The sequence below is a fragment of the Amblyomma maculatum genome, chromosome 5 (genome assembly GCF_055883805.1).
Source record: "Amblyomma maculatum isolate TAMU_Amacu chromosome 5, ASM5588380v1, whole genome shotgun sequence".
NCBI lineage: Eukaryota > Metazoa > Arthropoda > Arachnida > Ixodida > Ixodidae > Amblyomma > Amblyomma maculatum.
The window spans coordinates 115,095,405-115,110,121 of NC_139348.1; the positions used below are offsets into that span (position 1 = coordinate 115,095,405).

Sequence of the window (14,717 nt, forward strand, 5' to 3'; positions counted from 1 at the left end):
GTTTTACAAAGATACCGGAAACATGGCTCTAAGATATCAGTGCTGCTCTTGTGATTGACCCCAGCGGAGCATCTTATACCTCCGTAACACGCCGCAAGCATACATAACGCTGCTTTTTAATCGCTAGTACCGCTAAAAATATTTTTGCGATGTAGTAATTGTTTTATCTTTTTGTTTTGTAGCAAGAACAACGCTCTTTTGAGGACCTACAGGGCGAAACGGTGTCACATTTTGCCTACGCATACCCATGTTTCTTTTGAAGTGTGGAAAACAAGCTTAGGTGTCCGCTCATTTTTGCGATACATAAACGCAAAAAAGACAACACACGAGAGAGACAAAGGACAAAACGTTAGCAACTGGATTTTATTCGGAGCACGAAAGCATATTGTTACGGAGCACAGTATCGAGATGACGACGACGCTCTGGTGTGGTGTTGTGAAGAAGACGACGCTCAGGCTAAGCTGGGTTCGTTCTGGTGGCGAGTGCTTCTGACAGTCAAATAGCGGCAACAGCTGTGTACATTTTCCTTAACATTTGGTGGAGGATTGCTGGAAGTGCGTCCGTAGCAAACCTATATTCTAGCAAACCTGGATCTCCGTAGTGGCCGCCAGATTGGTACCGTCACTATGCCATCCGACACGACATCATCTTCAGCGGCACCACCAGCTTCCACCGTCGTCATAACGCAGCCTCGTGACCCGGGCACCTTCTGCGGCACCGACCATGTCGACGTAGAACACTGGATCGGTATGTACGAGCGCGTCAGCAAGCACAATCATTGGGATGCGACCCTGATGCTCGCCAACGTCATCATCTATCTGGCGGGTACGGCGCGCGTCTGGTTTGAGACACATGAAGACGACATCACATCCTGGGATATGTGCAAGGAGAATCTTCGCGATCTATTCGGCAAGCCGATCGGACGCAAGCTCGGCGCACAAAAAGACCTCGCATCCCGTGCCCAGTCTTCAACAGAATCATATTTGTCTTATATTCAAGATATTCTAGCCTTATGCCGAAAATTTGACAGCGCCATGTCCGAGTCAGACAAAGTGGGCCATATATTAAAGGGAATTGCAAACGATGTCTACAATCTGCTGCTTTGCAAAGACTGTCCGACGGTCGACTCAGTCATCCAAGTTTGCCGGCAGTTTGAGCAAGCAAAACACCGTCGCATTACTCCCCGCTTCGACCGCTTGCCAAACACAGCTGCTACGTCTTCGTGCGAAGATAGTCCAACACTGCAGCAGCCATCTCATCCAACTAACTTGACCAGGATTGTTCGCCGAGAGATAGAAGCTATGGCGCCCGTTGCGTTCGCTCCTCAGCCGGCAGATGCTACTATAGCCTTAATACAATCTGTTGTTCGCCAGGAGTTAGCAAATGTGGGACTCAACGCGAATGTGAGCTTGAACTCTGGCCAGTCTTCCGCACACCCCTCATTCCAACCTATGAGACAGCCATCTGTCCAGCCCACCGTTCCGGTGGTAGCAGCTGCGGCTCCGACTGCGCCCACGCCGACGCGATACCGCTACCGCTCCCGCAACCCGGACGAATGGCAAAGCTCGGATGACCGACCCATCTGCTTCAACTCTTCCCGTGTCGGCCACATTTCTCATCATTGCCGCAGCCGTTGGGTTCCGCCACCTCAACCCCGCTACTTTCCTGATCGCAGCGCCGAATATGGTCCACACCCAAACCATTTCCGTGATACGCGCTCTCGTGATCTTAACTCGCAAGCCCCGCGCACGTCCAGCCGCTAACCGTCGCCTCAGACCCGGAGGTCCCGCTCGCCCCTACCTCGCCGTGCATCACCTCCCCACTCCTCTGGCTCTCTTCCGGAAAACTAACCAATGCAGCTCCCGGAGGTGATGCTGCATTGACGACCCGGTCCGAAAATCCTCTACTGACCCTCGCTAATCGCCGCAACCTTCTAGACATCTTTGTGGATGGTGCCGCTGTTACTGCCCTCATTGACACTGGTGCCCAAATTTCAGTCCTCAGCTCATCCTTTTGCCGCTGTCTCAAATAGGTTGTCATATCCGCCGCTTCATCCGCCGTTCGTGTCGCCGATAGAAGCGTCGCTGCTTCGTTGGACTGTGCACTGCGCGCGTGAGTATTTCCGGTCGCACTACCCATGTCCTCTTCACTGTTATCGACCGCTGCCCTCACGACGTGATCCTCGGCATCGACGTTTTAACGGCCCATTCTGCCCTGATTGATTGCTCAACTGGCCTTCTTCGCTTAGACCTGCCCTACTGCTCCGAAAACACCGATGTCAATCTCCGCCTCCGATCCGCCGAATTTGTTCGTCTACCGCCCGAAGCTGCTATTTATGTTCCACTGGCCCCGTTCCCCGCAGTTCCTGATGGCACAAACGTCACTTGCCCAATTACCGATGTTGTTCTCCGTCGCAACATCATACTCCCTCATACCGTAGTGACTGTCACTGCTAACCGCACCTATCTTCCCGTCCTTAATTTCAGCTGCTCGACCCAAGTTTTAGCCCATGGCATCGCGCTTGTTGATCTGTTTCCTTTGGCGGACAGCGAAGTTGCTGCTCTAATGCCTCAGCATCTGTCGAAGCAGCATATATCGGCTTCTTATAATTCGAACCTCTTTTCAGGCATGATAGCCGCGGATCTGCCAGATGACCAAGCCAAAGCTCTCTCCGACCTTTTGCTGTCGTACAGCGATATATTTGATTTCGGTGACCGACCATTGGGTCAAACATCCACTGTGACCCATCGAATCAATACGGGTGACGCCAGCCCCATCCACAGATGGCGTTATCGTGTTCCCCTTACTGAGCGGCATGTTATACAGAAAGAAGTGGACAAGATGCTGGCGCAAAACATTATCGAGCCTTCCTGCAGTCCCTGGGCATCCCCTGTCGTATTGGTCAAAAAGAAAGACCAAAGTTGGAGATTTTGTGTCGACTATCGCCACCTTAATCAAATAACAAAGAAAGATGTTTACTCTCTTCCGCGAATTGACGATGCGCTTTACTGCTTGCATGGTGCCAGCTATTTTTCTTCCATCGACATGCGCTCAGGCTACTGGCAAATTGCTGTCGACGAACGGGATCGCGAGAAAACTGCATTTGTTACTGTCGTGACGCTGGGGCTATGGCGACCCGGCCTTCACTTGGTAGCGTGCAGAGACTCCGGGTTGAAGAAGGACTGAATCTTCGAAGTTGGTAAAATATGTACAAGCAGGTTTACTGGCACTTTGAGAAAACGTATTTACAAGAATATTTACATGAAGAAGAAGGGTACATCAGCAAAATGACAAGCGTTAAGAGTTCATAGCGAGAAGCGACTGGATGAGCCGTTTACCCAGGGCCCAGAGCGACATTTCGTGCTCTGCAGCGTCCTTAAAAACCCCCTATGTCCAGCCCCTCTCTGAAGATGCTGACCAACCAAATCCAGGGCACGCCCCTCAGGTATCGGCATCCAATCGAACACATCACTGCACTGATGGTCTGAAGCACTGACTGGTCCGGCATTCATTCGTTGGGCGTGATCACTTGTTGGCGGGAAAAGCTTGGGAACGGCGAGGAGAGGAGGTACATTTCTATTCTTCAGCAAAGAAACCACAGGCTGGTTCTGACAAGGGGTTTTACTTCTCAGAAACCCGAGTGCACGTGGCGCCGCATAGGGCTCCCAACATTGTCCCTTTTCGACAATTGCAAATCTTTTCGACAATTGCAAATCTTTTCGACAATTGCAAATCTTTTCGACAATTGCAAATCTTTCCTGCATTCCCGGGAAATCACTTAATGGCCGTATGAGTCATGCTCCTTTCTTGTCCTGCACGTCAGCGGACATGTCACTCTGTCGTCTCCTTTGGATAGGAGGCATTCATCACTGGAGGATAGCCCTTCTCGACTGGAAGGGTGAACAAAAGAAAGCACTTCCTGCTATTTCCCGCAGGGGGACGTTTCTTTGTGTTTTTCCAGACGTTCTCTTGACAGGGCCAATTTGGCATTTGCAGGTTGTCCACAAAGCAAAACATGCTTACAAAACAGGATTCCTGGAAACAGGCTCACTTAGAGCCAATGGACCATCACCACATATTCACAAAACTTTTCCATGCCCACAGGCGAACAATAGAGCGCGCAAATGCGGATGCTTGGTCGTAACAGCCTCCTCCCCCGCCAGAAGAGTCTCGGAGGGCAGCAGTCCCAGCTGCTGCATGAAGAGACGACTTAATGGCCTGCACGTGAACGCTTGAAGCTCGCTGTTGCTTGTCGCGTTGTCTTGATTGTTGTAGGCCAAATTGCTCGAGCTGTCTGAAACTCAACCACATGTCGAAGCAAGCACTCGGCTCCCGTCTGAAGAGACCAGGTCAAAAGAAAACTGCCATTGTTGTTCGAGAAAAGCCCACACTCAAGACGTTAGGACCTACGTATTCCTAGAAAACCAAACGTGCTGCTTTACATAGTCACACATATACAAGCGCACGAAAAAAAAAAAAAAAACCTGATTATCAATTTGGATACATGGTGAGGAACATCTCGGACCGCTTAGAAAGAGCGGCTAAGCGCGTCCGCATTCCCATTTAACTTCCCCTTTTTGTATCTTATTTCAAAATTGTACTGCTGTAAAATCAAGCTCCACCTAAGAAGGCGACTGTTCTTCGATGTCGCAGTTTGCAGCCAAGCCAGGGGACAATGGTCCGTCTCTACGGTGAATTTGGCCCCTCCAAGATAGCACTGCAATTTTTGAATGGCCCATACAATGCAAGCGCATTCCTTCTCTGACGCGCAATAAGCCCTCTCTCTAGAACTCAGTTTTCTGCTCAAGTAGAGCACGGGGTGCTCATTACCGTCGTCATCTCTCTGGCAGAGAACAGCACCTAACCCTCGATCACTGGCATCACACTGGACCGTGAATTCTCGGCCATAGTCTGGAGCTCGCAATACCGGACGGCTAATCAGCACAGCCTTCAGGTTTACGAAGGAGGCTTCCTTTTGTTCGTCCCAGACTACATTTGTCGGTTCTGTCTTGCGGAGAGCGTCGGTCAGAGGGCTAGCCAAAGCTGAATAGTTAGGGATGTAGTGATTGTAGTACCCAGTCAGACCCAGGAATGCTCGAATTTCCGTCTTCGTGCTCGGCCGCGGGTAGTCTGCTACCGCAGAAATCTTAATTCTCGCTGGGTTTCCTGAAACCTTGACCTACATTGTGACCCAAGTAGTCCACGGTCGCCCTTGCCAGGCAACATTTCTCGGCCTTTACGGTTAGTCCAGCTTGACGCAAAAGGCTCAGTACAGCTCTTAGATGTACCATATGGTCCGCCCATGAGTCGGAAAAAACCGCAATGTCGTCTAAATAAGGCACCGCGAATGTTTCACACCCCTTTAAAACCCTATCCATGAGTCGGGAAAAACAAAATGGAGCATTTTTGAGCCCGAAACTCATCATTGTTGGCTGGTAGCTGCCCGTCGGAGTGACGAAAGCCGCGTATCTGCTGGCGCGTTCAGTGAGCGGTACTTGCCAGTATCCTCGAGTAAGGTCCAGCGTAGTCACATATGCCGCTCTACTGACCTGTTCTACTCTCTCCTCAATATTCGGAATAGGATACACTTGATCCCTGGTGAGAGAATTTAGCTTTCGGTAGTCTACCACAGGCCTAGGGTCTTTACCTGGAGCTTCTACTAAGATCATAGGCGAAGCATAATCGCTTTCCGAGGGTTTTATTACTCCCAATTCCAGCATGCGAGTTACTTCCCTATCCAGAATTTCTCTTTGCCTTGGAGAAAATCGGTAGCACCTTGATCGCACTGGCACGTCTGAAGTCAGCTCAATATCGTGCTCAGTCAAATCAGTTCTGCCTGGCCTGTCCACGAAGCAGGCCTCAAACTCTGTTATTATCTCGCCCAGATCGGACAGCTGGGATTTCTTTAGTTCTCCTCTCTGCTCCGTCTTTTTGAGAAGCTCCTGAGCGTTGCTTCCTTTTCCGCTGAGGCAAATCAAGTTGTCCCCCATCTCCTCGGGAAGGTTTAACGTTAGATTTACCACGGCTTCCCTCTGCACATAAGGCTTCATAAGATTGCAATGATAAATGCGCACTTCTTTACGCCTACCGGGAATTTTCACTGCGTAGTTAGTGTTAGAAAGCTTTGCAACGACTTCAGCCGGTCCTTCCCACTGTACTTCGAGCTTATTCTGCCTTGAACTTCTCAGCAACATCACCTGGTCCCCGATACAAAACGTCCTTTGACGGGCTGACTTATCATAGTACACCTTGGAACGAGCCTGGGCTGACTTCATGCTGGCCTCAACGAGTTCCTTAGTGTTATGTAAGCGATTCAAGAGGTTCAGAATGAATTCTACTACTGTTGGGTCTTCTCCGCGCCCCTCCCAGGCTTCGCGCACCATTCGCAAAGGTGAGCGCAGTGACCTTCCGTACACCAACTCGGCTGGGCTAAATCCAGTGGATTCGTGCGGCACTGACCGCAAAGCGAAAAGCGCTGCAGGCAGGCAGGTATCCCATTCGCGCTTGTTTTCATAGCACAGTCCCCTCAGGACTCGTTTGAGAACAGAGTGCCATCTTTCTACGCTGTTGCTCTGCGGATGATGGATCGAGCTATGCACTACCTTAATGCCGCATCGCTCGAGAAATGAGGTGGTGAGGACACTCGTGAAAACGCTACCCTGATCACTTTGGACCTCGGAAGGGAATCCAACTCGTGCAAACACTGACAGCAGCGAATCCACTACACTCTCGGACGTCACCTCGCGCAGCGGAACAGCCTCTGGAAACTTTGTGGCTGGGCATAACATAGTGAGGATATAACGGTACCCTGACTCGGTCACAGGAAGTGGCCCAACTATATCTATTACTAACCGGTGAAACGGCTCGGTAATGATTGGTACTAACACCATCGGAGCTTTCCACTTATCTTGCGCCTTTCCCACCCGCTGGCACGTGTCGCATGACCGTACAAAATTTTCCGTGTCCTTAAAACATCCAGGCCAATAGTATTCTTGCAACAGCCTCTGCTTTGTTTTCTTTATTCCAAGGTGACATGACCACGAGCTGCCATGGGAAAGTCGCAGTAAGTCTCCGCGGTACTTTTGGGGAACGACTAATTGGTCCCGCTCTACTCCGCGCTTATCCTTGAATAAGCGATACAGCACTCCCTTTCTCATCTCGAAAGAAATATTGTTTGCTGTCTTAGTGGCGCGGTGGCGCTCCCTTATCTCCTGTATATTGGAATCATTGGCTTGCTCTATAGCTAAGTCCTCTCGGGTTCCACTTAAAAGTCTCGTGAGATTACTAGACACTGGCGGCAAGAGGTTACTCTCAAGAACGTCCTCATTCCGCGTCTCATCAAGCTCACTTTCAAGTTGACTTATCTGAGATGCCTCGCTCTCAAAGTTTTCTGACCTGCTATCTTCCGCATTTACCATTGTTTTAACTGCCGTTTCCTCCGCTGTGGATTTTTCTGGAATGAGCAGTGTAGCTAGTTCTCGCGCCTTTGAACGTGTTAAGGCTTGCACAACTCTGTCTCCGAAAAGGATGCCCCTCTTTCGCAGCAGCATGTCCGATTTGTTGGAGAACAAATACGGATAGCACTTAGGAAGCTTTCCTGAAACGGCAGCCTCGGTTGTTAATTCGCCGAAAGGGCCCTCGATGACCACGTTCGCGATCGGCAAGCACACACTCTGTTCCTCAACTACCTGTCGGATCCATGCACACTGTCCTGTATAGTCGGAAGGCGATACATACGCCGGATGGACAACATCCATCGTTGCGGCCGAATCGCGCAGTACCTTGCAAGGCTTCCCGTTGACTACTAGGTCATGCAGGTAGGGTTCTAAAAGCTGCATATTTTCATCGCAGTCCCTGACATACGAGAAAGCAATCTTTTCTTTCCGGCAGTTGACGGCAATGTGACCCTGCTCATTACACCTAAAGCATGTGAGCGGCTTCCTAGCCTCAAGCTTATTCTTTGTGTTCTGCACGTTGGTCACTTCCCCACTTTTCTCACTGCCGTCCTTTCTAGGGAATTTGCCTGAAGAAACCTTCATTTCTTCGTTTCCAACTCTAGCAAAGTGCCTTTCCTGACGGTTTTTCACACTGAACTTGGGATTGCGGGGCCTATCCACTGCTGGGTTGCTGAATTGTCGGCGCGAAGCATACTCCTCAATAAGTTCGGCAGCTTCAGTTGCCGACTTAATTTCGCCTCGGTCCTGTAACCAATTTCTTTCTTTTTCTGGGAGGCAGTTATAAAACTGCTCCAAAAGAATTTGCTCGACTACAGCGTCCCTATCACTGTAGGAATCTGTGCTCTTTAGCCACTCGCCCAAATTAACTCTTAAATTGTACAGGAATTCAGGGTAACTCTCGTCCCTGGACTTAGTAGCTTTCCGAAAACGTTGTCTGAACGCCTCGGCGCTAAGCCTATACTTTCTCAGAAGGCAAGCTTTGACCTTCTCGTAGTTGTCCGCGTCCTCCTTGCTTAGCCGCGCGACAACCTCCGCTGCCTCGCAGGGCAGAACCGTCAATAATCTCTGAGACCAAGTGTCTCGCTGGAAGGACAGTTTTTCGCAGGTTCGCTCAAAGTTAGCCAGATACAGACCGATATCCCCTGATATCACATATGGCTGCATGTACTTTGACATCTTGAAATCTGCCTCCTTGTTGAGAAGAGGTACCGCTAGCTGGGGACAATTGCCCGACCTCTTGCTCAACTCTAGTTCTAATTTCCGGAGCTCAATTTCTTGGTCCAGCTTTTTTGCTTCTCTTTCACGCTTCTTTTCCTCTTTTTCCCACTCACGTTCGCGCTCCCTTTCCTCTTTTTCCCTCTCAAGTTCACGCTCACGCCTCTTTTCCTCTTTTTCCCGCTCTTTCTGCTCTTTTTCCCGCTCCTTTTCCTCTTTTTCCCGCTCTTTCTGCTGTCTGAGCTGTTCCTTTTTTTGACCGATGAGGTTCCATGCTTCACTGAGCTCCTCATCATCGGCTCCCAAATCTGTGATTGCCTTTATAATCAAAGGTTTTCGTGCCAAACCACTTGTATCAATTCCCAATTCCTCACACAATTGCAACAGTTCCGGTTTCTGCAGCTTTTGTAGGTCCATGATCGCTCCGAGTGTCGGCTACTTCCAAAACAACAGTGCAAACTACCAAACCTAAAGGCGTTTCCACACTCTCTTTACCAGTTCTAAAATCTAACCCTGTTCTAGAACCTGGTCCACATCAGAAGAAAAGCCAAGCACTCACCCACACATGCGATCGATGTTCCGAGCTGCCCTCTTGTTGGCCGATTGTTGCTCCTGCTTGTTGCTTGAGATGCCACCTCCGATCACAAGGTGTTGTGGCTTGTAGCTTCAGATCCACCTCCAATCACCAGATGTTGTGGCTTGTAGATTCAGATCCCACCGCTGGTCACCAGTTGTCGTGACGCTGGGGCTATGGCGACCCGGCCTTCACTTGGTAGCGTGCAGAGACTCCGGGTTGAAGAAGGACTGAATCTTCGAAGTTGGTAAAATATGTACAAGCAGGTTTACTGGCACTTTGAGAAAACGTATTTACAAGAATATTTACATGAAGAAGAAGGGTACATCAGCAAAATGACAAGCGTTAAGAGTTCATAGCGAGAAGCGACTGGATGAGCCGTTTACCCAGGGCCCAGAGCGACATTTCGTGCTCTGCAGCGTCCTTAAAAACCCCCTATGTCCAGCCCCTCTCTGAAGATGCTGACCAACCAAATCCAGGGCACGCCCCTCAGGTATCGGCATCCAATCGAACACATCACTGCACTGATGGTCTGAAGCACTGACTGGTCCGGCATTCATTCGTTGGGCGTGATCACTTGTTGGCGGGAAAAGCTTGGGAACGGCGAGGAGAGGAGGTACATTTCTATTCTTCAGCAAAGAAACCACAGGCTGGTTCTGACAAGGGGTTTTACTTCTCAGAAACCCGAGTGCACGTGGCGCCGCATAGGGCTCCCAACATTGTCCCTTTTCGACAATTGCAAATCTTTTCGACAATTGCAAATCTTTTCGACAATTGCAAATCTTTTCGACAATTGCAAATCTTTCCTGCATTCCCGGGAAATCACTTAATGGCCGTATGAGTCATGCTCCTTTCTTGTCCTGCACGTCAGCGGACATGTCACTCTGTCGTCTCCTTTGGATAGGAGGCATTCATCACTGGAGGATAGCCCTTCTCGACTGGAAGGGTGAACAAAAGAAAGCACTTCCTGCTATTTCCCGCAGGGGGACGTTTCTTTGTGTTTTTCCAGACGTTCTCTTGACAGGGCCAATTTGGCATTTGCAGGTTGTCCACAAAGCAAAACATGCTTACAAAACAGGATTCCTGGAAACAGGCTCACTTAGAGCCAATGGACCATCACCACATATTCACAAAACTTTTCCATGCCCACAGGCGAACAATAGAGCGCGCAAATGCGGATGCTTGGTCGTAACATTACCCCCGACGGACTCTATCAATTCAAGGTAATGCCATTTGGACTCTGTAATGCTCCTGCCACATTCGAGCGCATGATGGATTCGCTCCTCCGTGGCTTCAAGTGGACATGTTTATGCTACTTAGATGACGTCGTCGTTTTCTCTTCCACGTTCGCAACCCACCTTGATTGACTTTCTACAGTCCTGGCCGTTTTTCGCCGCGCCGGTCTTCAACTAACGCCAAAAAATGCAGCTTCGGTCGGCGCCAAATCAATGTCCTGGGTCATTCGGTCGATGCAAATGGTGTGCAGCCCGACCATGACAAATTTCGAGCCGTGCGCGAGTTCCCTACCCCGCGTAGCTCAATTGAGGTGCGATGCTTCCTCGGCCTTTCCTCCTACTTCCGCCGCTTCATTCGGAACTTCGCTGACATCGCTCGTCCACTTACCTCTCTTCTGAAAAAAAAACGTACCTTTCACATGGGGTTGTGACCAAGCCTATGCCTTCACGACGCTTATTTCCGCCCTCACTACACCACCTGTTCTGGCGCACTTCGATACTTCTGCACCTACCGAACTGCGCACCGACGCTAGCGGCCTGGTGCTATCCTTGCCCAGTCCCAGCATGGGTCCTCCCGCGTCATTGCTTATGCCAGCCGCCTGCTTTCGTCCTCTGAACGCAATTATTCAATTACAGAGCGGGAATGCCTTGCACTTGTTTGGGCGCTGTCCAAATTCCGCCTTTATTTGTTTGGGCGGTCCTTCTGTGTAGTGACAGACCACCATGCTTTGTGTTGGCTGTCGTCATTTAAGAACCCCACTGGCCGTTTAGGTCGCTGGGCCTTGCGAATACAAGAGTACGAATTTACTGTGGTATACAAGTCGGGCCACTTACACCAAGACGCTGACTGCTTGTCCCGCCCTCCCGTAGATCCTCCCGATTTGACCGACCATACTGCTGACGACTACATTTTGTCCATCTCGGACTTTATAAATATCGCCTCCGAACACCGTCGTGATTTCGCCCTGCAACCAATTATAGACCAGCTGCACACCAACCGTGACTCTTCCGCCAGCATGTTTGTGCTCCATAACGAGACATTATACAGACGCAATATGCGTCCAGATGGGGCGGGCCTTTTACTGGTTGTTCCGGCTCATCAGCGCTCTACTGTCCTCGCCCAACATGACGCCCCTACAGCAGGACGCTTGGGAGTATCACGCACGTACGACCGTGTGCGACGCCGATTTTTCTGGCCTAGTCTCTACCGCTCTGTCCGTCGCTACGTCGCCGCTTGTGAGCTAGGTCAGCGCAGTAAGATACCTTCGCTTCAACCTAGCGGGCCCCTGCAACCAATCTCAGTGCCGACTGAGCCATTTTCTCGTGTCGGCCTCGATCGTCTTGGGCCTCTTCCGACGTCGACTTCTGGAAACAAACGGATTGCTGTGGCGACTGATTATACTACCCGATATGCTGTAGCCAGGGCCATCCCCACCAGCTACGCCTTCGACGTTGCCAACTTTCTTTTGCATGACGTAATCTTGATTCATGGCGCTCCGCGTCAACTGCTCACAGGTCGTGGCCGCTGTTTCCTTTCTAAAGTAGTTCAAGACCTTCTCCGCTCATGCGCTACTCGTCACCAATTCACCACGGCCTACCATCCGCAAACCAACGGTCTTACTGAACGCCTGAATCGCACACTGACCGACATGCTAAGTATGTGTCCGATCACCATCGTGACTGGGACATCTCCTTACCGTTCGCCACGTTCGCCTATAACTCCTCACGCCATCTTACCGCCGGGACTCTCCCTTTTATCTACTTTTCGGCCGTGACCTTTTACTCCCCTTCGACACCTTGCTGCCTCTTGACGACTTGAGGAAGACGAAGAAGTCAGGGAGCTGTCAGGCTGCCTGCTCGTCTCTGCGAAATCTGTGTGATTTTCCATTTAATACTCGATATATATATCCCAAATAGCCTATATTGCAAGATCCTGACATGTTATCAGCGGCGGGTGCGGCTCCACCGGTGCCGCACCCTGGATCATCACCTGAGTGTTCTTCTGGCATTGCGTCAGGCCTACCTCAGCAGACTGTGCCAGCTCTGCAATCATCACCCGTCATCCCAACCTGTGTATCATGCGGTCACTTGTCATCACCAGGCACTTCAGGACTCTCACCCTCTGATGCTCATCTACAACACGCATCTGGTCCTTCCACCGCAAGCTGGGACCGGCTGATGCCTACAGGTCAGGATGATTTTCCTGATAGCTCAGATACTTCGTCTGCCATTACCTGTATAGATGCTGCGGCGAAGTCTGTTCAAGAGCCAGACAAATTTATTCAAGTGCCATTGAAGCGTCGCCGCAGCTCAAGGCGGTCGAATTTCAGTGTCGACGCAACTAACACTTCTAAAGCGCCCAAGTGCAACCTCACAGTAATCATAAAACCAGTAGATACCGGATATCGTATTACTCGCTTTAATCCGCTGGCAATGAGGCAAGCATTTGAATCTCTGGGTCCAGATGCCGTCCTTCAAGTTCGCCCCAACGAGCGGCTTAATCTTCTGGCAGTTGACACCCGAACCGCGGTCGCTACTGAACGCCTTTTACAAATACGATCAATAGCAGGAATTGCAGTGCAAGCATACGAGCCCCGACCAAACAACTGTGGCGTAGGAGTAATCAATGGTGTGCCTCTGGATCTTTCTCAAGAAGATATCTACTCGGCACTATTACAGAGAGTTCCAATAAAATCGGTGCGCCGTCTGGGAAATTCCGAAAATATCCGCATTGTATTTGTGACAGAATCTGCGCCAGAATACGTTATTCTTGGATATACAAGATACCGTGTGCATGAATACATCCAAAAACCACGACAATGTGGTAGATGTCAGCGCTTCGGCCATGTGACTACAGCTTGCCGACTAGCCTTGCGCTGCCCACGCTGTGGGGGAAATCATGACCGTCCCTATCGAAAATCCCACCGTAGATTACCATAAAACCACCATCGTTTTGTGGTGGGTTTATGGTATTTAGAATGGAAAAACGGTGGCCATGGTGTTTTTTTCGTGTCCATGATGGGCATGCTTTATGGTGGTCAATCTCGACCACCATACTGCCCACATCATGACCACCGAAAACCCAAGCATCCTTGGCCGACCATTTACGTGTGGCCGACGTTCGGAAAATGGTCGGCAGCCTACTTAGTCGGCTAGTAAACCACGGCAAGCGGTCGGCCCGGAGGTAGCCGCTAGCCATTTCGGCAAGTAGTTCGCAGCGGGCTTTGGCCCGACTTTTTGGCCGAACTAAATGCCGGGCACGGCGCCAGGTTAATGGCAAGAGTGCGGCAATGCGTCGGCCCGACTGTTGAGGCGGTACATTGAAAAAAGGTTATGAAGAGCATATGACTGCTACTTTTTTTTTTAAATTTGCCTGTTACTCGGCTTTGGTTTTTCGCGATGTTATGTAATTTGCGCTTAGTATGGAACAAAATGATACATGCTATTTATTGTAAATGTTTTGTTACATTAATTAATGCTATTGTTTGTTTAACTTGTCGCTCACATTTTTAGTGAACCTTATAGCTGTTAGTAAAATTATTTACCGAGTTCTGATAAACAGCACGCCACAAGGTGACCGCGATTTCATGTGTAGATCATGTCATTATACATTATACTGTTTGCTTATTACGAAGCGCAGCTGTAGGTGATGTAACATCAGTTATATTTTTGGCGCACAAGCTCCCGTACACCCCATTTAGCCCGTATCACTCACTGAAATTCGCTATATGGCAGCTGGGCACTTGAGTAGACGCAACTTCGCATTGTAAGGGAGGAGAAGGCTATTGTGTAAAATAAAAGAAGCGGACAGAAGAGAAAAAGCACACGGGGGGCAGAAATTATGCGTAGGGCACTGGCAAGCCTTGGCCGCGGCGAACGCTCCAGCAGGCAAGCAGAGACAAATTCTAAAAACACTACTTCGCAGCAGGAGAAGAGAAATGCGTACACGGAGGGAGACTCGGACGAAACAAAACCGACCTCACGCTCGGACGTTTCGAAGGAAGGGCGGAAAAGAGGGGGAAAATGGGAAGGGCGGGGCAACTGTGTCACCCCCGCAGCTCGAAAGTTGGTGGCGAGCGTTCCTGACTGGGCGAGAGAAGAAATGTATACACGCCGACTTTGAAGAGAGCATGCAGTTTTGTGGTATTTGTATACTATTTTTGAAGGAGCTCTTTTCGAACAAAGTTGTCTTACGATCAAATACATGAAGAAAAAAAAAAACGAAGGAAAATGATT

The 14,717-nt window shown here is 50.0% G+C and overlaps 1 protein-coding gene across 1 annotated transcript; it reads left to right on the top strand.

Annotated features, from left to right (window-relative positions):
• The first annotated feature begins 626 nt into the window (after nucleotides 1–626).
• Nucleotides 627–12,660, top strand: LOC146189273 (uncharacterized). The gene is made up of 2 exons (XM_084603420.1): nucleotides 627–1,403; nucleotides 12,583–12,660. Exons 1-2 carry the CDS (start codon nucleotides 627–629, stop codon nucleotides 12,658–12,660), a joined length of 855 nt encoding a protein of 284 aa, XP_084459546.1.
• The last annotated feature ends 2,057 nt before the right edge of the window (nucleotides 12,661–14,717 follow it).